This window comes from Pseudoliparis swirei, chromosome 8 (genome assembly GCF_029220125.1).
Source record: "Pseudoliparis swirei isolate HS2019 ecotype Mariana Trench chromosome 8, NWPU_hadal_v1, whole genome shotgun sequence".
Taxonomy (NCBI): Eukaryota; Metazoa; Chordata; class Actinopteri; order Perciformes; family Liparidae; genus Pseudoliparis; species Pseudoliparis swirei.
In genome coordinates this window covers 3,747,484-3,771,552 of record NC_079395.1, presented here as the reverse complement: position 1 = coordinate 3,771,552, position 24,069 = coordinate 3,747,484, and the positions used below count along the sequence as shown (strand labels likewise).

The following is a 24,069-nucleotide window of genomic DNA, read 5'->3' as shown; positions in this document are numbered from 1 at the left end:
ACGACCTCATCACATGACGACAAAGAGACACGACCTCATCACATGACTACAAAGAGACACGACCTCATCACATGACTACAAAGAGACACGACCTCATCACATGACTACAAAGAGACACGACCTCATCACATGACTACAAAGAGACACGACCTCATCACATGACTACAAAGAGACACGACCTCATCACATGACTACAAAGAGACACGACCTCATCACAGGACTACAAAGAGACACGACCTCATCACATGACTACAAAGAGACACGACCTCATCACATGACTACAAAGAGACACGACCTCATCACATGACTACAAAGAGACACGACCTCATCACATGACTACAAAGAGACACAACCTCATCACATGACTACAAAGAGACACGACCTCATCACATGACTACAAAGAGACACGACCTCATCACAGGACTACAAAGAGACACGACCTCATCACATGACTACAAAGAGACACGACCTCATCACATGACTACAAAGAGACGCGACCTCATCACATGACTACAAAGAGACACAACCTCATCACATGACTACAAAGAGACACAACCTCATCACATGACGACAAAGAGACACGACCTCATCACATGACTACAAAGAGACACGACCTCATCACATGACTACAAAGAGACGCGACCTCATCACATGACTACAAAGAGACACAACCTCATCACATGACTACAAAGAGACACGACCTCATCACATGACTACAAAGAGACACGACCTCATCACATGACTACAAAGAGACACAACCTCATCACATGACTACAAAGAGACACAACCTCATCACATGACTACAAAGAGACGCGACCTCATCACATGACTACAAAGAGACACAACCTCATCACATGACTACAAAGAGACACAACCTCATCACATGACTACAAAGAGACACTACCTCAACACATGACTACAAAGAGACGCAACCTCATCACATGACTACAAAGAGACATGACCTCATCACATGACTACAAAGAGACACAACCTCATCACATGACTACAAAGAGACGCGACCTCATCACATGACTACAAAGAGACACTACCTCATCACATGACTACAAAGAGACGCGACCTCATCACATGACTACAAAGAGACACGACCTCATCACATGACTACAAAGAGACAACCTCATCACATGACTACAAAGAGACACAACCTCATCACATGACTACAAAGAGACACTACCTCAACACATGACTACAAAGAGACGCAACCTCATCACATGACTACAAAGAGACATGACCTCATCACATGACTACAAAGAGACACGACCTCATCACATGACTACAAAGAGACGCGACCTCATCACATGACTACAAAGAGACACTACCTCATCACATGACTACAAAGAGACGCGACCTCATCACATGACTACAAAGAGACACGACCTCATCACATGACTACAAAGAGACACAACCTCATCACATGACTACAAAGAGACGCAACCTCATCACATGACTACAAAGAGACGCAACCTCATCACATGACTACAAAGAGACATGACCTCATCACATGACTACAAAGAGACACGACCTCATCACATGACTACAAAGAGACGCGACCTCATCACATGACTACAAAGAGACACGACCTCATCACATGACTACAAAGAGATGCAACCTCATCACATGACTACAAAGAGACACGACCTCATCACATGACTACAAAGAGACATGACCTCATCACATGACTACAAAGAGACACGACCTCATCACATGACTACAAAGAGACGCAACCTCATCACATGACTACAAAGAGACCCGACCTCATCACATGACTACAAAGAGACACAACCTCATCACATGACTACAAAGAGACATGACCTCATCACATGACTACAAAGAGACACGACCTCATCACATGACTACAAAGAGACACGACCTCATCACATGACTACAAAGAGACGCAACCTCATCACATGACTACAAAGAGACATGACCTCATCACATGACTACAAAGAGACACGACCTCATCACATGACTACAAAGAGACACGACCTCATCACATGACTACAAAGAGACATGACCTCATCACATGACTACAAAGAGACATGACCTCATCACATGACTACAAAGAGACATGACCTCATCACATGACTACAAAGAGACGCGACCTCATCACATGACTACAAAGAGACACGACCTCATCACATGACTACAAAGAGACACGACCTCATCACATGACTACAAAGAGACACGACCTCATCACATGACTACAAAGAGACACGACCTCATCACATGACTACAAAGAGACACGACCTCATCACATGACTACAAAGAGACACGACCTCATCACATGACTACAAAGAGACGCGACCTCATCACATGACTACAAAGAGACACGACCTCATCACATGACTACAAAGAGACGCAACCTCATCACATGACTACAAAGAGACATGACCTCATCACATGACTACAAAGAGACCCGACCTCATCACATGACTACAAAGAGACACTACCTCATCACATGACTACAAAGAGACGCAACCTCATCACATGACTACAAAGAGACATGACCTCATCACATGACTACAAAGAGACACGACCTCATCACATGACTACAAAGAGACACGACCTCATCACATGACTACAAAGAGACACAACCTCATCACATGACTACAAAGAGACATGACCTCATCACATGACTACAAAGAGACACGACCTCATCACATGACTACAAAGAGACGCGACCTCATCACATGACTACAAAGAGACGCGACCTCATCACATGACTACAAAGAGACGCGACCTCATCACATGACTACAAAGAGACACGACCTCATCACATGACTACAAAGAGACGCAACCTCATCACATGACTACAAAGAGACACGACCTCATCACATGACTACAAAGAGACACGACCTCATCACATGACTACAAAGAGACACGACCTCATCACATGACTACAAAGAGACACGACCTCATCACATGACTACAAAGAGACACGACCTCATCACATGACTACAAAGAGACACAACCTCATCACATGACTACAAAGAGACACGACCTCATCACATGACTACAAAGAGACACGACCTCATCACATGACTACAAAGAGACACAACCTCATCACATGACTACAAAGAGACACGACCTCATCACATGACTACAAAGAGACACGACCTCATCACATGACTACAAAGAGACACGACCTCATCACATGACTACAAAGAGACACGACCTCATCACATGACTACAAAGAGACCAACCTCATCACATGACTACAAAGAGACACGACCTCATCACATGACTACAAAGAGACACGACCTCATCACATGACTACAAAGAGACACGACCTCATCACATGACTACAAAGAGACACGACCTCATCACATGACTACAAAGAGACACGACCTCATCACATGACTACAAAGAGACACGACCTCATCACATGACTACAAAGAGACCCGACCTCATCACATGACTACAAAGAGACACGACCTCATCACATGACTACAAAGAGACACAACCTCATCACATGACTACAAAGAGACATGACCTCATCACATGACTACAAAGAGACACGACCTCATCACATGACTACAAAGAGACACGACCTCATCACATGACTACAAAGAGACACAACCTCATCACATGACTACAAAGAGACACGACCTCATCACATGACTACAAAGAGACACGACCTCATCACATGACTACAAAGAGACACGACCTCATCACATGACTACAAAGAGACACGACCTCATCACATGACTACAAAGAGACACGACCTCATCACATGACTACAAAGAGACACGACCTCATCACATGACTACAAAGAGACACGACCTCATCACATGACTACAAAGAGACACAACCTCATCACATGACTACAAAGAGACACGACCTCATCACATGACTACAAAGAGACACGACCTCATCACATGACTACAAAGAGACACGACCTCATCACATGACTACAAAGAGACACGACCTCATCACATGACTACAAAGAGACACGACCTCATCACATGACTACAAAGAGACCCGACCTCATCACATGACTACAAAGAGACACGACCTCATCACATGACTACAAAGAGACACGACCTCATCACATGACTACAAAGAGACACGACCTCATCACATGACTACAAAGAGACACGACCTCATCACATGACTACAAAGAGACACGACCTCATCACATGACTACAAAGAGACACGACCTCATCACATGACTACAAAGAGACACGACCTCATCACATGACGACAAAGAGACACGACCTCATCACATGACTACAAAGAGACACGACCTCATCACATGACTACAAAGAGACACGACCTCATCACATGACTACAAAGAGACACGACCTCATCACATGACTACAAAGAGACACGACCTCATCACATGACTACAAAGAGACACGACCTCATCACATGACTACAAAGAGACACGACCTCATCACATGACTACAAAGAGACACGACCTCATCACATGACTACAAAGAGACACGACCTCATCACATGACTACAAAGAGACACGACCTCATCACATGACTACAAAGAGACACGACCTCATCACATGACTACAAAGAGACACGACCTCATCACATGACTACAAAGAGACACGACCTCATCACATGACTACAAAGAGACACGACCTCATCACATGACTACAAAGAGACACGACCTCATCACATGACTACAAAGAGACACGACCTCATCACATGACTACAAAGAGACACGACCTCATCACATGACTACAAAGAGACCCGACCTCATCACATGACTACAAAGAGACATGACCTCATCACATGACTACAAAGAGACACAACATATCATCACATGATTACAAAGAGACACACAGCGAGTACGAAGAGGGGGAACACAACCTCAAAGAGACAGAACATGATGACAAAAAGTGACCCAAAATTACTACGAGGATTCAATTGGAACTCAAATCCTTCTTCTTTCTTCTCTTCTCTTTCTTCTCTCTCTTTTTCTCTTTCTTCTTCTTCTTCTTCTCCTAGCTACAATAGATGTAAAGATGTGGATGTTGTGTTATTGTGGAACTCAAATCCAAATGTAACTTTTTAAATATACCAACAATAACACAATCGGATTCTCTTGAATCAATGTATCTGAATACATGAACTGTTTTTCTCACTTTCTTTCTCTTTTTGGAGAGTCCATTTGTCGGCATCGTGTCGTGTCGTGTCTCTCTGACGTCGACTCCTCCTCCCCCGTCTCTCTCTCTCTCAGTGCTGAGGATCGGCCACGCCCTCAGCCCTCTGTACCGATTCTCCCTGGCCGACGGCAACGTGGTCTCGGCTCACACCAAGAGCAAGCTGGTCCGGTCTCCAGCCACCAACGAGCCGCAGCTCTACATGTCGCTGCACATCCTGCAGAGGTACCGGCTCCGGGCTTTTATTCCTTGTCTTCTCCACACCTGTTGGTCTCTGTCTTTCATTAAGTTATCTTTTTAAAGCCAAACTGCTGCCACAGCAGTGAGAGACTGGAGCCCAAGTGTGGCTCCATCTCCTCAAAAATAAAGTCCCAACAACGAACCTTTCTTAAAACTGAGTTTCCACTAGTTTGGATAAAAGTCCACATCCCCCGTCGATGTGTGTGTGTGTGTGTGTGTGTGGTTTTTTATCACATGTTCCCTCTCAGCGTTCACGGTTTTCTCTTGATTCAGACAAAGAGGATGAGGAACAAAGAACCTCTCATTCCGAACCGCCGCCATACGTACGGAGCAAAACTGACACCAGCCAGTCCAGAGTACAGTACCGCCCCCCCGCCACAGTACCCCCCCCCCCCCGCCCGCCCCGCCACTGCGAGCGACTTTTAGTGTGACCATTCAGAGTCGGGGGAATTGGACAGCGGTTGAGGACACAATGCCCGGGTTGTTACCCGGAGCTTCGGGGGCATCAATGGCGAGCACTTGCCTCCTTTTTTATTTTTTTTACTTCCACAAGTTTCACACTGAAAAATCATCGCTCCGGCACAATGAGAGCTTCTGTGTGTTTGGCGTGGGGCTGAAGCCGACCCTTGTTTAAAAGCTCTCTTCCTGTTACGGCTTCAGGCCCCTTTTCGACCGTGTTGTCTCAGTTGTGTCCACCGTCTCTGCTCCACTGGAGGAGCAACGCTTCCTCTCCAGGGTGAAGATGCCTCACGATTCGATGTTCCGTCGACGCGTCGGCGGCTTTGAGAATCGACGCGCGTGAGAAGAAGCGGACGCGTGGTCGTGACGCCACCCGGTGGTTGGTTTGAGGACGGCCGAGTTTGGCGTTCCAGATCTTGGCTTTTTGCAACCGGCCAACGGAAGTTAACATATTTGGACTGAGGAGGAGTGACGTAGAGACGCCGTATATATACGGCTCTGGTAGAGGCGGTGACCTGTCAATCACAGTAAGCCCCGCCCTAAAGCATACCCGGTGTCGAATGTTGGGAAAAGATGACCAGGACGGAAAAGTAAAATTCTAAACAAAGTGGATTTAATGAAGTGTGCTAGAACAAAAAGTCCGAAGACACAAAATCTGTAACGTGCAGCACGGGCCTGGATGAAGTCGGCTAAAAGCATCGTTCGATAACAGACTAAAGTTCTCAAGGAGAACGTGACTCTTTACAATCTTTAAGAGCAAGCGTGATTTGATAATATAGATTTAAGATGAAGACTTGAAACTAGAGATCGAGACCATAAACTCATGTTTCCATTGTTTACTGAGGGGGTAACTCAAGAGAGAAGTCATTTTCTCTCAGACTCCAGAAGTCGCCCCCTGCTGGTCAGTAGAAAGAATGCAAGTTTAAGACACTCCCGCATCGGCGTGACTCTGCAGAAGTCGCCCGCCTGTCTGATTCTTGTATCTTCTTTCCTTTCCAGGGAGAACATGAGCGGCATGACTGCAGACATGCCGGGCGGACAGAGCTTGACCACGCCAGTGACCCCGACCAGTGTGAGTGTCCCCTCCCCTTCCCCTGACGCCAGTGTCACCAGCAACACCTCCGGCGCCCCCGGACGTGGTTTTATCGCCGCATCGGGTCGGGCGACCACGCCTCAGGCACTCAAGCTGGGCAGCCCTTTGGCTCAGGGAAGCCCCGGCGTCGCGTCGGGGACCCAGGGCGCCATGCTGTCTCCTCGCCATCGCCAGAGCCCCGGCGTGGCGGCGAGCAGCAGCAGCAGCTGCAGCAGCCCCCACCTGCAACACCCCCCCGGCTCGTTCTCTCCCGCAGCCGGACTCCACTCGCCGGCGTCCGTCTGCAGCGGCGCAGGAACGGGCCACGGGTTCAACTCCCTGAGTGCTCTGCAGGCCCTGAGCCAGGGCCACAGGGTTTCCCAGGGACTCGCCGAGGGGCAGCGCCCAGAGTCCCAGCGCCCAGAGTCCCCCGACAGAAAGCCGTTCGAGAGCCCTCTGCACGGCGGGAGCCAACAATCCAAGAACAATCCCAGCCTAGAGGCCGAGTTGTTGGGGACCTTTGGGGACCGGCAAGATGTGCCGTCCCCGGACCAGGACGGCGAGCGGGAGAGAGGCGGCGGCTTCGAAGGCGACGAAAGCTCCGGGGACCACGGCGACGTCCCAAACCACCTCCTGAACACCAAGGGCCACACCAAGCTGCTCCAGCTCCTCACCACCAAATCGGAGTCCTCGGATCCCTGCCCATCGCCCCCGCTGGGGGACGACCAGAACTGCAAGGACCGGCTGGGCGGGACCGGCCTCGCGGGCGCCGCCGGGCACAACCACCACCACTCCACCTCGCTCAAGGAGAAGCACCGGATCCTCCACCGGCTGCTGCAGAACAGCGCCTCGCCCGTGGAGCTGGCCAAGCTGACGGTGGAGGCCACGGGGAAGGACCCCGTCGGCCCGGAGTCGGCGGGGGAGCCGTGCGCCAAGCAGGAGCCCGAGAGCCCCAAGAAGAAGGACAACGCGCTGCTGCGCTACCTGCTGGACCGGGACGACAACGGCATCCTGGACAAGGCCGTCAAGACGGAGCCCGCCGACGGACCCCCGCTGTGCAGCGCGGAGACGGAGACGCGGGAGGCGGGCGTCACCGCGGCCGAGCAGGTCAGAGGTCACAGAGAACGTGTGTGTGTGTGTGTGTGTGTGTGTGTGTGTGTGTGTGTGTGTGTGTGTGTGTGTGTGTGTGTGTGTGTGTGTGTGTGTGTGTGTGTGTGTGTGTGTGTGTGTGTGTGTGTGTGTGTGTGTGTGTGTGTGTGTGTGTGTGTGTGTGTGTGTGTGTGTGTTACTCGCTCCATAACACCCGACACACACTCAATCACACCTCACTCTGTTATCAAAGAACTGGGGTTACGTTAAGTAACTTCTCTCCCTCGGAGGAGGAGGAGGAGGCTTTTTGTAGAGCTTGTAGAAGAAGCTTTGTTGAGCGGGATGGAGCAAGGAAAGTGCTTCTTTTCCTTCTTTTCCTTCTTCTTCCTTTCTTTTCTTTCTTTTGCCCAATCGGAGGTTGTGTGAGACTTAAATCTCGCACCAGGAAGCTGCTGCTCAGGGTCCGAGTGTTTGACTTATGCGTAAAGTAAGTTCTGTAAAACGGTTTATAATACGCTGCACGAACAAAGAGAAATTAAAGGGTGGGGGTTTCCCCACACACAGCTACCATCTGAACGTATGCCCTTGATATGTGGCCACGGTGTGTGTGTGTGTGTGTGTGTGTGTGCGAGACTGTGTCTTACTGTACATCACACATGACCTCATTAGTGCCGGCAGTTTATTTTTAGCTCCTCCTCTATTCATCAGCCAAACGGCTGCAGGAAACGGCGTGTGTGTGTGTTGGGTTTCGCTCCTGATCCTTTTATACCATTTAATTATAGGATACCATGTTCTTCTTTCTACATATTTACTTTTAGAGGGATACAAATAAGTTCCCTGAAACCGTGTAGCGTGTCCTGAAGAGGTGTTGCTGTTCTCTGCATGTCCGAGGCTCCTTCATCACATGTGTACTTCCTGTCTCTCAGACCAGTGAGCTGGAGGACCTGCTGGAGGACCTGCAGAGCGGCGCCCAGCAGCAGCAGCTGTTCGCCAGCCGCCCGCCGGTCAGAGGGCCCGCCTCCTCTTCGTCCCCCTCCACCTCCGTGGCGCCCGGTTCCTCTGTGGACAAGCAGAGCATCATCAGTGACATCCTGCAGATGACGGGCGGCGGCGGGGTCAGCCCCCCCACCCAGCACCGAGCTTTCCCTCCCATCAGCCCCGCAGGTACGAGAGATATGAGGGATTATGAACACATATATATATATATATATATATAATGTGTGTGTATATATATATTTTAAATATATATATATATATATATTATATATAATGTGTGTGTATATATATATATATATTATTTATATTTTATATATTTATATATAATATAATGTGTATATATATTATTTATATTTTATATTTTTATATATAATATAATGTGTATATATATATATTTTATATACATTTTTATATATTTATATATAATATATATATATATTATATATATATTTATATATAATATAATGTGTATATATATATTTATATACATTTTATATATTTATATATATATACATTTTATATATATTTATATATAATATAATGTGTATATATATATTTATATATATTTTATATATATATTATATATTATATACATTTTATTTATAATATATATTTTATATATATATATATATAATATATATATAATCGTCTTCCTCCCAGCAGGCTTTAACAGTGCCAGGCCGGGTCATCCGGGTCGAGCTGCTCCTCCAGTCAGGATCGCCTCTCTGGACGGCGGCGTGGGCCCCAACGCCGGCAGGCCGTTCCCCCCTCAGCACAGGAACAACGTACCCTACTCCTTACAACAGCAACAACAACAACAGCAGCAGCAGCAGCAAGGCATGATGGGAACTCACGCAGGCATGGCCAACCAGGCCGTGATGTCCAATCCAGGTGAGGCAGGAGAAGAAATGGCGTCCCAGACACAGACACTACCAAGGTGTCATACTTTAACATGTTACGATGTACCTCTGGTGGTACTTTGTGGTACTACTCATCGTACTCCATGCAGACGTCTCTCACAGGTTTTAATATACGTTAATATACCTTTTTTCTTTTCTTCTTCTCAATGACTCGTAATCTGTTTTCACCAAATCAGGCATGCTGAGCAACGGGTCCATGCGGGGCTCCATGCAGCAGGGCTGGGGCCCCCAGGGGCCCATGGGGGCCAGCGGGGGGCCGATGGAAAGTCGGAGCCCTTGGCACGCCAGATGCGCGCCCGGGTCCAGAGCCGTGGTCGGCATGCAGATGATGAGCTGCGGTGAGCGCACGGAGCAGGAAGTCACAAACCGACAAAACGGACATTTGATGCGAGTTTCTTTTTCTTTTTCTCATCCACCTTTTACAGAGATGGAGATGGGAAACCCCGCCTACACTCAGCAACACGCTCCGCCCAATCAGAATGCGCCCTGGCCGAACCGGATGATGGCTGTGGATCACTATGGCAACCAGAGCAGGTGCGTCATTCAATCCATCCCAGTTTATTTTTATTTTTTAGAGGTGAGCAGAGTTCATGTATGAGAGTTCATATTGGTGTGACAATTTAAAAAAGCGAGGTGCCTTACAGGCCACCGTACGGCGCCCCCCAGGAGGAGGGGCTGCGGTGCTGTGGGCCCGAGGGCCCGCCGGATGAGGGGGCCCTGCTGAGCCAGCTGTGCTCGGTGCTGAAGGACTACGAGGGTCTGGAGGAGATCGACAAGATGCTGGGGATCCCGACTCTGGCCGGACAGGTGAGCTCCAAACGGAAAGAGGATTTTCCTTTTGGAATTCATTTGTGTATTTTCTTTATATCCGTACCCCCTCTTCCCACCCTGCAGGGCCCCATCTCGGACCCGGACCAGTACCTGTGCTCCTCGGACCCGAACATGAAGCATTTCCTGTACGGTCAGCAGCACTACGGCGTCCCGCCGGGGTACGGCGGCCCAACCGGCTACGGCGGCGCCCCCCCCGACGGGGGCTTCCACGGCCCGCCTATGAGCGGCCACATGGGGCAGCAGAGGATGGCGCCCGCCGGTTACCCCCCGATGATGAGGATGCCGGGGGGCGCGGGGCCCAGGCCGGTCGGGGTCCGGCCGACGGGGCCCGGTCCAGGAGTTCCCCCTCAGCCCAACAACCTGAGGCTGCAGCTGCAGCACCGACTCCAGGCTCAGCAGGTGGGTGGAGACAACACATTAAAATCATTCTTCTTCCAGTTCTAGTTTTGACTTTTCGACTTTAGTTTCTGTTTATTTACAGGTTTGCTGGCTTTAGTTTGTTTTAGTTTTTCTTCAACTCAGTTTACGACACTATCTATTACTGCTTTGTTTAGACTCGTCATCCAGCTTTGTCAAACTAACGCAGCATTATGACATGATTATGATATATAATACATGTCATATATTCATTTACCATGTTTATTTATTTACTATGTTTATTTATGATATATTGATTTACTTTATATATGTATATATATTTATTTACTTACTATGATTATTTTTTCACTGTTTATTTATTTACTATGTTTATTTATTTACAATAACTTTATTTACTATATATATTTATATATATATTTACTTTCTATGATTATTTATTTATTATGTTTATTTATTTACGATGTTTATTCATTTACAATATCTTTATTTACTATATATATATATAATACTTTTTTTACAGTATGTATGTGTATTTGTCTGAAAGTGTGTATATAATATACATACATATATTTAGATATATGTGTATGTATGCATAGATATATACATATATGTATACGTGTATACGTATATTTTACCCCCTTTACGTATATAATGTATGTGTGTATGTATATATGTAGATATACAGTATGTGTATATATATATATATATATATCTACTTGATGCAGCTGGAAGTCCTCGTTTTTATTCGTTCTCAAGTGGCTCATTTCCATGAAAACAAAAGACATCGTTGTTTTATTCAACATTCAAAAACAAAGCCGTCTCCTTTTTGCTCTTTTAAAATAAATGTATATATTATTTTTTCACGTTGGAACGCAGCGGAGCTCGAGTTCACTTAGCAGCCCGAAAAGAACTAATGTGCTGCAGCTTTCTGCCTCATCAGCAACTCCCTGCTGCGGAGACACTTAACAATGAACACACATGACACACACACACACACACACACACACAAACACCTACACACAATTCCTACACTCACTCGTGAAGATGATTGCAGACACAGACTGCACCCTTTGTGACTGACCTCGTTTCCCCATAATGTTCCTCTTTGTGTAAACAGGGTCTTTATGCTCTAAGACTAGATTTCTCTGCTTTTGTGTTTTTATTAAATTATATTTATTTAGTTTTCGCAGTCGGATGTTTTAGGATTAGCACTAATACTCAACGGTTCATCTTAAAGGGGCTTGTGGCAATATTTTGATATGTCAGAATATATTCAGTGGGACTTTAAGTGCTTCTTACTCTATTTCTACACATTGAATAGTCGACTGCCCCCTGGTGGCGACATGAGGAACTAGAAGCAGCGTCAAGCAATTGGGTTATTAACTTCCCCAGTGGATTAATGACATTAAGACAATTAATGACGTTCAGACATTAATTAATGACACTATATGTGCAAATAAGGCATTATCTCATAAATATAATGCTAATTTTATACATTATTATTACAGAAGACAAATCTGAAAGTTGGATGAAGTCAGGTTTATTATTATTATTATTTTGTGTCGTTTTATCTCTTGAGTGGTTGTTTCCGTGTCCCGAAATGATTGAGATGAATAAAGTTCTCTGTCCCACCCCCTAGAACCGGCAGCCAATGGGGAACCAGATGAGCGGAGTGTCCAATATGAATCTACCTCTAAGGGCCAATCTACCAACCCAGGTCAGTCTACATGTGGATATATATATACAGGACTCTCAGAAAATTAGAATATTGTGATAAAGTTCTTTATTTTCTGTAATGCAATTAAAAAAACAAAAATGTCATGCATTCTGGATTCATTACAAATCAACTGAAATATTGCAAGCCTTTTATTCTTTTAATATTGCTGATTATGGCTTACAGCTTAAGAAAACTCTAAAATCCTATCTCATAAAATTTGAATATTTCCTCAGACCAAGTTAAAAAAAAGATTTATAACAGCAAAACAAAATCTAACATTTGAAAATGTGTTTCCAGGTGTTTCGAGTTAATTAGACGATTCAAGTGATTTGTTTAATACCCTACTAGTATACTTTTTCATGATATTCTAATATTTAGAGATAGGATATTTGAGTTTTCTTAAGCTGTAAGCCATAATCAGCAAAAGGCTTGCAATATTTCAGTTGATTTGTAATGAATCCAGAATGCATGACATTTTTGTTTTTTTAATTGCATTACAGAAAATAAAGAACTTTATCACAATATTCTAATTTTCTGAGACAGTCCTGTATATATATGTGTGTGTATGTATATGTATATATATATATATATAAACCTGGAAAAGTCATGACATTTGTAAATGGTTATTTCCAAATAATCCCCACATCTTTGTAAAAGTCATGTAAATGTATTATATTCATATGTTTCATTTACGCTGAGTTTTAAATAATTAATATTCTTTTTTTTAAAAGACGCTAAAAATATAAGCCGGCATACATTCGCTCTTTCAAACATTTTCCTGCTGCAAATGAACGCACCGTAACTGAAAAGACATAAATGTTTATTCTTTTAATCTAAACTATTGTCTCTCATTCATTTAAGGTTATAAACTCTATGCTTTTAAATTCTCTTTGTTAGTTCAAAAAAAACATTGTCTCACTTTTTCATGTATAAACCGAGATTTCAGAAAATGTTTGGTCATGTAAATTCAGTTTAAAGTCCTGGACACCCATTGGTCCCCATGTGTATGGAGCCTGTGATTGGCTTAAATACCCGTCACCGACTAATCATGCATTTATTCTTCTTTCCTTCCTGCAGGGAACCCTCAACGCTCAGATGCTGGCCCAGCGTCAGCGCGAGTACCTCAGCAACCACCTGCGCCAGCGCCAGCAGCAGCAGCAGCACGCCATGATGATGCGAGCGCAGGGCGTCGGCATGGCGCCCGGCGGGGGCGCCGCCCCCACGCCGATGCCCGTGGGCGGCACCAACCCGCAGCAGTTCCCCTACCCGGCCTCCAGCTATGGTACCGGCCTGCCCTCTCCTCCTCATCCCGGCTCCTCCAGCCCCTTCTCCTCCTCCTCCTCCCCTCTCTCCCCCGGCTGTCACCAGGCCACCCAGGGCATGGTGGGAAATGTAGGCGGGCAGTACGGCGGGGTGATGAGCCCCCCGGCACAGCACGGCGCCTACCAGTTCTGCAGCTCAGGTACATGAACCGAGGGGCGGGCGGCGGGCGCCACGGCAACCCCGTATGTGGCTTCTGTTCCTCGGGGGGGAGGGGGAGCCAATCAAATGTAATCGCGTGTCTTCGGGCTGTCCTCTGATTGGCTGTTGCATGGTGACGCCTGGATGTTGTGTTTGTGTCTCTCTGTGATGTCATCACCTGTTCAACAGCCAATCAGGAAGTAACAGGGGATGTTTTATTCGGGTTTTTTTAAGGGGAAACTTCTCCGGTGGTGAAAAACATAATTATTTCATGAGTTGACTTTCGTTGTGAATGAACTTCTCGTCTCGTTTGACGAGTGAGGACATGAACAGGATCCGGAGGTTTGACGGAGACGGACATCGTTTAAATGCGTCGCCGCAGACACACTCCGCTTTTTATAGATATTATACTTCAGTTTTTCCGCCGTTTGTTTTTGCCATTTCGGTCTCGCCTCCTCTTCCGTCTCCTGGTCACACAGGTGAACTAAGACCCTCCAGACGGGTGGGAGGGTCCCTTCAGATAACACACTTCCTGTAGGTCGCAGGTGATGATTGGTCGGGGTCATTTATCAGTCTACGGAGTGTTTTAAAAAATATATATATATAATTCTTTATCCTTTTAACCCTCCTGATACGTTCAAATGTACTAACATCTTTTACCCCTGGGGTCAATTTAACCCCAGCAATGAAAACCTCCAGAAAATGATTAGAATTAATATTGTTTCCCAGGTTTAAGTGTCAGGTACTTTATGTTTGTTGACTACCTAAATAGCCCTTTAAATAAATAAAAAAGTTGATATTTCTTGTATGTTTTACACAGTGAAAAACAGCCTGGGGTCAAATTGACCCCAAAGGTCACAGGAGGGTTACGTCTTCACTGACGTGTGTCGGTGTCGTCGTGACGGACGTAGAGAAGTCGCTCACGGACATTTCCTCCTCTCCCGTCTGCAGCGATGAGTCAGCAGCAGGACCCCGCGGCGGGGTTTCCGTGTGGGGCCGCGGCCCCCCAGAGCCCCCTGCTGTCCCCCAGGATGGGTCCGGGTCAGAGCCCCATGCTGCAGCAGAACCACGCCCAGGGTCCGGCCCAGAGAGGACCCCCGGCCTACCAGCCGAGCGGCGGCTGGCCGCAACCCGCCAACATCTCCCCTAGCAACAGGTAGCGACAGAGTATTTATTTTTTATTTTATTTTAATTTTTACCGTCAATATTCGACCTTCATGACGGGCTCCGCCTCCCCCCAGCGTTTACCCCCCGCAGTCCCAGTCGCAGTACTCCACCCAGGCCACCGGAGGGACGTGCAACGTGAGCCTGGGCGCCGGGGGCGACGACGGCGGCAACTTGACCCACATGGCCGGGCCGATGAGCGCCATGAACACGGAGCAGGTGAGACGCGAAGAGCGGCGCGGACGCCTCCTCATCGTCGGTTTATTGATCGCGCCCGACTCATTTCTCACGACGCTCGCCGTCCTTCTCTCCTCCGACGCAGGCGAGGGACGGCAGCCTGACCCTGGAGCAGCTGGCCGGCATGGACATGTTGACGCAGGAGGGGGGGGACGCCAACGCTGTGAGCCGCACGCCGCGTTCATGATCGTCAGCTCCATTGTCAGACACTTTGAGACCGTCATGAGCCGAGGACTCACATTTAAAGTCGCCCTGTTGCTGGAATGTGCTCGAAAGATAAAGTGACCTCGCCCGTATTATAACTATTAAGTTTATTACTGTTATTGTGTGTTTTTAACAGGAATGTTTAATACGCCTGACCCCTTCACGGTGGACAAATTGAATTAATGTACTCCTCCGTTTATGTCGTTTTTATATGATATACATATTATATAATTTCATATTTATTATAAAACTGCCTCATCAGGCCTGCCGTGTCCCTGGCGTCACGTGGCGTACCTCAGGGCTCAGTTTGAGGTCCTAATTAGTTCTCGGTGTACGTGTTACAATAAATTACATCCCTCCTATTTTTAAATGACGTTAATCTTCATAAAAAAAGAGGATACAAAATAAAACATTTCCCATCACAAAGTTCTTGAAACTCCCCCCCCCCCTCAGGGTGGATGTGTGATTTCAGGATTCTTTTTGAATGATTTTTGAATGATGTGATTAATAATATTAATATGTTGTTTTTGTTTGTTTGCCGTTTATAGAATTTCTGCTGACCCCGGCTGCGGTCGACGAGTCAAGGTGACGTGTGCAAAGCCCCCCCCCCCCTCCCTCCCGAGGCTCAGCTCGGCTCCAGGAAGAGCGTCGAGGAGACGACGACCGTGAACACTGTTTCTGAGCGGTACTTTTAGTTTCTGTGTGGAACAGTTCAACCCGGAGAGGAGCTTCAACCACGCCTCTGGATCTCATCGAAATGAGGAGGCTTACCATGAAATATTTTACAGGTATTTGTAGTTTTTGAAGAAGTTTTTAGAGATTCTTTGTATGACAGAAAAACAAAATTCAAAGGATATCTTTTTGTTTGAGAATGGTCTCGAAATGGTACAATTTTTATGTCGATTTTGAAATTAATATATTTCTGCTGTCGGAGCTGTTTCCATATTTAATGACTTTTTGAATGAAGGTGAATGTGTATAGATAGTGTACATACTTAGATTTAAAATAACCCTGTTTCCTCTATGTGGTATGGCAAAAACTATTTGGAGTTTTAGTTCAACGAAGAGCAGAAATATTTCTTTGTTAAAGTCAACCTCAGTGGGCGGAGCTCAAGAACCACAGGATATATATTATATATATATATATATTATATGTATATATATTATATATATATATATTTTATATGTATATATATTTTATATATATATATTCTATATGTATCTTTATTTTGTATGTGTATATATATTTTATATGTACATATATTTTATATATATATATTATACATTTGATTTATATATATATAATATATATTTAATTTATATATATATATTATATATTTATAAATATATGTATATTTTATATATATTTTATAAATATATGTATATTTTATATACAAGACTGTCTCAGAAAATTAGAATATTGTGATAAAGTTCTTTATTTTCTGTAATGCAATTAAAAAAACAAAAATGTCATGCATTCTGGATTCATTACAAATCAACTGAAATATTGCAAGCCTTTTATTCTTTTAATATTGCTGATTATGGCTTACAGCTTAAGAAAACTCTAAAATCCTATCTCATAAAATTTTAATATTTCCTCAGACCAAGTAAAAAAAAGATTTATAACAGATGAGTGTTTGTCAAGGCTCAGGAAACCCTTGCAGGTGTTTCGAGTTCATTAGACAATTCAAGTGATTTGTTTAATACCCTACTAGTATACTTTTTCATGATATTCTAATATTTAGAGATAGGATATTTGAGTTTTCTTAAGCTGTAAGCCATAATCAGCAATATTAAAAGAATAAAAGGCTTGCAATATTTCAGTTGATTTGTAATGAATCCAGAATGCATGACATTTTTGTTTTTTGAATTGCATTACAGAAAATAAAGAACTTCATCACAATATTCTAATTTTCTGAGACAGTCCTGTATGTATAAATATATGTATATATATATTGTGTATATATATTTTAAATATATATATAAAATATGTATATATATATATATAAAATATTTATATAACAGTGCAGAAATACTGTGTTACAAGAAGAAGTCCTGCATTCAAAATGTTACTAAAGTAGAAGTATTTAATATATACTTTATATTATGCAGAATGACCCATTTCAGAATAATATACGTTACTACTGAATTCAAATTGTGGATGTGGTCATCGCTTTAATGTTGCATCAAGGTGAAGCGAAGGTTAATTACTTTATATACTGCCAGGTGTTTTACTAACACACACACATATATATATATATGTACATATGTTGATTAACATTGATAAAATCTGCTGTCAGCGTATCATCGTGGAGTAAAAAGTACAACGCTGCTCTCTGAAATGAATTTAAAGTTGCATAAAATGGAAAAGTTTTAAAAATGACCTCCAAAATGTGAGCGCGGCCCTCGAGTACCTGCTCCAGTGTGGACTTGTACATGAACGTCGGTCAACAATTTAATTGGAAGCATTTTTTTCTTTCTCCGCCCACTGAGATTCAACCAATGAGGTGGCTTTGCCTCTCAAAAGTCAAGAGAAACTAATTAACCTCCACCCCTCCGCTACTGAGGCGTAGTTCTACCACAACGGCGTGTTCTGGTGCGCAGGAGTTCACGGAGCTCCTCCCCCTCTTCCCCCCCCCCCTCCCCCATTTTACAAGCAACCCACCAGAGGAAGTGAGAAGCCATTGAAAGGTTCCTGAATGTCAAACTGTCTGCGAAGGTCTCACGGGAATCGAGAGCGTGAACTCGTGTCCCGTGACTCCGAATGTTGAGAGGAAAGTATTTTCTCTTGATTGTGAACTGAAATATATATTTAAATATATATTCATTGAAGATTTTTCTTTATTCAGAGATGAATATTTTTACCAATTGCAAAATACTGTAATTCCCGTAAGGACCTTTTTAAGATGCCGGAGACGAAGCTCGATGCCTCAGAGCCGCGCTCCTCCCGCCTCACGCTGCTGGTGTCATGGCAACCGTCTGCATTTCATCCCCAGGAAGAGACGTTTTAACCTGCGTATGTCAACGATTATGATAACTGCGGTGAGGACGGTTAAATTGAGCTGCAGTTTCCTTTTAATTTTTTAATGACATCGATGTCGCAGCCGGAGAAGCAAGAAGCGATCGAACCTTTACGACCGATTACTAACGAGCAACCGGAAAATACCAAATCAATGCGGAGAAGATGGAAAAATCATCAGGATGCCATTTTGAATGTTTCTGTACAAAATGCCACGGAGAGAAGTTGTAGAAAGACTTTGAAAATTAAAAAGAATTACAAATGCAGTTCTTCAAACGGCTACTAGAGGCTTCAAAAGAGAGTCATTTCCCCATAGACGTCTAGATTAAAATGTCCAGCTTTACAGAAATAAATCAACTTGTTTACAGCCGGTACAATAAATCGGTTTTCGGCTTCTAGAGATAATATGACAACTGTGCGAGGGAGTTGTTAAATAACTCACCCTTTTAAAAAAATATAATAAACTACTCCCATATTTTTAAAGCAACGGAAAGAAAAAAATCTATTATACTAAATGGAGGGAAGGTAAGCACTAAGTTCCTCATCAACTGGAATGTTTACGTTATTTTTCACAGATCTTTTGTCAAACGCCTGCTGCTCACATTTTACTTTCACCACATGTCGATCTTTTTTTCTGTTATTAGCATCTTTAAATTATTTGTTATATTTTTAAATGAATTCTTGTTTTGTAGAAGAAGAAGGAAAAAAATCTAACAATCCTTGAAAAGAAATCGTGAATTCGCGGTGTCGCTTCGAGCAACAACAAAAAAATCCCGCCGTCCCCGCGTTTGTGTTTTTGTGTTTCTACCACCAGAGGGCGCCAGAGTCTAGAAGCGTCCTCATCCTCAGAGGCTTTGAGACCCCAATGCAATCAGAGAGTGTGAATGATTCTTTCTTCTGTATGTTGTTACGTCGTGACTGCAGCCGTCGGCATGGTTACAACACAAACATCTGGAGCCGCCGAGCAAATGGGTCACCGCGCTTTTTGTTCACACGGAGACTTTATCGCCTTTTTTATGGCTGAATTATTTCATATTACATCATTGTGCAGAAAATAATAAAATAAAACCACGGCGACACATTGATTTTCTTTGTGCTGCAATGTAGTAGAAAACATAATTATATTATTATAGAGAAGGCGATGTTTGATCAGAGCAAAATGTCAAAGTTGTTCACAGTTTTTTGGGGTATTTTCTCTTTTTTTTCTTCTCTCTCTGCCCTGATGTTCATGTTCAATATCTCAGTCACACAGTCCGGTAAACACGGTTTATTCAGTGTGGCTGTTTTTATGATTCAAAAGTCCAGACGTTCACACCACTTTATGCAAGCTGTAGACTCTAATGTTGCTTTTGCCAAAGCTGCTCGTTAATTTATGATTCATGCCACTGTAAATAAATTATTTTTATTGAGAAGGACCGCCTCTGTCTTTTTATTCCCGTCTAAAAAATAATAATAAAAACTGACATGAATGAAAATAATTTCTGTAATCTGATAAAAAGGCTTTCTGTCTCTCTGTGTGTGCAATGACCTCTTTACACCAGCAGGGGGCGACATTCCCCTCGAGTATTTATTAAATGCATTCATCTCAAAAGTCCTCATCACTTTTCTGATTGTTTCTGCATATATATATATATTTGTATACAGTGCCACATTGTTATTCCTGCACTAAATTCCATTTACATAATAAAATAACACTTTAATTTAAAAATAAAATGCCAAATCTAGATATAAGGTTGATAAAAATCAAGTCAGGGTGTGTTATATTTAGAATAGAATAGAATAGAATAGAATCAGCTTTAATGGCCATGTAGGTTTGCACATACATGGAATTTGACTCCGGTTACACTTTGCTCTTCCGTACTTATACACACACACAATATACAATAAGCGGGATAAATATAAAAAAGACATTAAAGACAGTAGTCAAAAGGTGCAGATAGTGCAGATGGAAGAGTCTGATTAATTGTTCATCATGGTGACGGCCAGTGGAAAGAAGCTATTTCTGTGTCTGGTGGTTTTGGCGTACAGTGCTCTGTAGCGCCTACCAGAGGGCAGGAGTTGGAACAGCTTGTGTCCAGGGTGTGAAGGGTCTGCAGTGATCTTTCCTGCCCGCTTCCTGTCTCTGGCGGTGTACAAGTCCAGAATGGAGGGGAGGCTGGAACCAATGGTTCTTTCTGCAGACCTGACGATCCGCTGTAGTCTGACTCTGTCCTGTTTGGTGGCCGATCCAAACCACACAGTGATGGAAGAGCAGAGGACAGACTGGATGATGGCGGAGTAAAAAAGGATCAGCAGCTCCTGAGGCAGGTTGAACTTCCTGAGCTGGCGCAGAAAGTACAGCCTCTGCTGGGCCTTTTTGCGGATGGTGTTAATGTTGGAGGCCCACTTCAGGTCCCGGGAGATTGTGGATCCCAGAAACTTGAAGGTCTCCACCGCAGGAACAGTGCTATTTTGAATGGTGAGCGGGGATAGTGTTGGGGGGCTCCTCCTGAAGTCCACTGTCAATTTTCATATTATTGAGTTTTCGTATTAGTACATAAAGAAATGGCTCTATAGCGCCCCCTACAAACTTTCTTTTTCAGTAGCAATAGTTTTCTTACCCCGATGACCGATTGACTTGAGATTTGGTCCAGAGGTCATAATTGACCAGCTCTACAAAAAAGCCTCTCAGACCCCTAAGCTCCGCCTACTTAGATTTTCCGCCATTTTGAATTTCTTTAAAAACTTTTTTTCCAACTTCTCCTAAACGCTTCGTCCGAATCATACACAACTTGTTGTGGTTCATTATTGATTCAATACCATCATAAATCTTCGAAAGATAGTTAATATGTCATTGCGTTCAGAAGATATGGACCAATGAACATCCAAGGGGTGTGGCCTTATTTGTAAAGACACCTAACTTCCAAATCACTTGGACTATCCTCACCAAATTGGTAGCCTATGTCCACAAGGACACCTTTAACCTACCTTAATTTTTTCATAACGTTTGAACATTAGGGGGCGCTATAATCAATCCCTCAAAATATGCCTTTTTGGCCTTTTTTCATGATTTTAGGGGTTAACTCCTCCTAGAGCTTAAACCCGATACATTCCAAACTTGGCCTATATGGTCTTGAGACCTTTGTCTTGAAATGGCCTTAAAAGATTTCAATAATATTAAACTTTGTGCGTTTGCCGGACCGGCAAAGAAACGCCATTCGCCATGAAAATTGACGTTGTTGTAACTCGGCCATACATTATGGAATCTGCTCCATATTTCTCATACATCATGACATAATGACCCTGAAGACATCCATATGCAAATTTTTGATTCTGGTCTTAGCGCCAACTAGTGGCACTAGGAAGTTACATGTTTTTTAATTGTATACACTGCTCCTCGCAGATTATTCAGATCGCTCTCAAAATATATCAGAATAGACCTAAGACCTCGATGATGCTTCCCTGTGGAGCTCGTAGCGACACGTTGAATCACATTCACATGTAATTTACATGACAAGGTCTAGACTTCACATGGATACACGTGATGCATGTATATGTTCAAATTGTCACAGCGTCCCCTGCTGCTAACCCTGGACTCGCTCAAATCTGCTCCAAACTTCTCATGCTTCGTAGAATTCAAGGCCTGAGGATATCAACAAGCCTTTTTTCACTCGGAGTCAAAGCGCCACCGACTAGCAAAGTAAAATCAGTGTCGCGTGACGAACGGTCAAACGCCCGAACGCCGTGCGTGCGCTCTCGGCCGAGGGGGCCGGCGTCCGGCCAGCACCCCCGACGTGCGAAGCAGGAAGAGGACCCGTTCATCGCTGCTTGCTTTAGTATTGATTATCAGTTTAAAAAGGTTTACCAAAGGAAGTGGGTAGTAAAGACATGTTGAGTTGCATTATGGGAAGTGGAGTATCCAACATATTGGAGCTTGACCCCGTATTAGGCCGAAATAAAAGTCTGCAAACCATTTATGCGCAAGACAAATAATGTTATTACTATTTCCCCGTTATTCATCCTCGCAGTAATCTCAAATCGAAGTTAAAACACATTATTTGTACCTCCATTGTTGTCATTAATACACTATTATGAAAGATGACACACTTGTTGGCTGGCGACAGGCGTGAGATGCCACACTGATGTGTGGCCATTGAGATAAAGCAAGCGATTGCTCAAGGTCATGACCTCCTTGAAAGGTCAGGGATTCTAACGTGTGGCAGCTGGAACAATGAAATATCATAACTTTGAAATATGACACAGAAGATAAAGACACCCAAATATGTTAGGAGTATCTCAGACTCTGGACTCCCATTGGAGGATTCGGCTGTCCTCTCCTCTCCGACTCAAGAGGCCAGCTCGTGAGAACCAAAGAAGATCAGAGAAAAAGTGAAGACCTCTCACTCTGGTTATATTTCTAAAACCGCCCACTGGGAGCTGGATGAGAAAAGAGCGGAAAAAAGGCAAACAAATAAAAAAATGTAAATACACAATGTGACGCATTTGAGGAAAATACTCTAAAATCAAGTCACCGGGTTTTGCAGGGGGCGATGTATTCTTTAAAGGCCTGTTCTCAAAGTTATAGCTTTGCTTCCCCCGACTCCCTTATTGAAGAAAATACATATACTGTACTCTGACAGTCATGTGACCAGGGTGTAGTTCCTTTACAGCCTAACGTTAGCTTATTTTTTGTTTTCTTCTGATTGTATTCTCACTTTAAAAATGAAGATTTGCTTGTGTAAGTAAACGTTTATATGCAACAGAGAAAATAATCTGCAATAATCCCATATCCGATGGAAGGAACCAATTATTTCTTTATTTTAAACAATGGCATTCATAGCAGAATCACTTTGGGGAGAATATTTGTAGTTCAGTTGATTAATATCCATCACTTTTGTGTGTTTTTGTGGTCATTTTGTGCGTCTTTGTGGTCATTGTGTGTCTATTTATGTACATTAAATACTTTTAAAAATTGTGAGCCGTTGTTCTCTATGAACCTGACCACTCTGCATGCGACCAACAACACAAATATGGTTAAACAACTCATATGTTGTTGGTAACTTCTGTGCTGTATCCTAATAAAGTAGAGAGTGAGTCATCACACCTAATGTACAATCTTTGATCAGGACTATATACGTGCGTGTACGTGAAACTCCAGGGCGGTAAC

General features: G+C 43.9%; 1 protein-coding gene across 7 annotated transcripts in view; it reads left to right on the top strand.

Moving 5' to 3' along the window:
• The window catches only part of LOC130198657 (nuclear receptor coactivator 2-like), a 49,575-nt gene extending 32,737 nt beyond the window's left edge, over nt 1–16,838 (top strand). For 5 of the 7 annotated variants that reach the window (XM_056421905.1, XM_056421906.1, XM_056421907.1 and 2 more), the window contains 14 exons: nt 5,215–5,362; nt 6,836–8,015; nt 8,924–9,161; nt 9,654–9,884; nt 10,090–10,251; nt 10,339–10,447; nt 10,558–10,720; nt 10,808–11,143; nt 12,762–12,839; nt 13,917–14,301; nt 15,252–15,456; nt 15,542–15,683; nt 15,787–15,864; nt 16,454–16,838. In XM_056421905.1, coding sequence (XP_056277880.1) covers nt 5,215–5,362; nt 6,836–8,015; nt 8,924–9,161; nt 9,654–9,884; nt 10,090–10,251; nt 10,339–10,447; nt 10,558–10,720; nt 10,808–11,143; nt 12,762–12,839; nt 13,917–14,301; nt 15,252–15,456; nt 15,542–15,683; nt 15,787–15,864; nt 16,454–16,465 — 3,467 coding nt within the window. In that variant the 3' untranslated portion in view covers nt 16,466–16,838. The remainder of the gene's footprint in view (nt 1–5,214; nt 5,363–6,835; nt 8,016–8,923; nt 9,162–9,653; nt 9,885–10,089; nt 10,252–10,338; nt 10,448–10,557; nt 10,721–10,807; nt 11,144–12,761; nt 12,840–13,916; nt 14,302–15,251; nt 15,457–15,541; nt 15,684–15,786; nt 15,865–16,453) is intronic. The other 2 variants (XM_056421908.1, XM_056421911.1) reach the window with 2 other exon arrangements.
• The last annotated feature ends 7,231 nt before the right edge of the window (nt 16,839–24,069 follow it).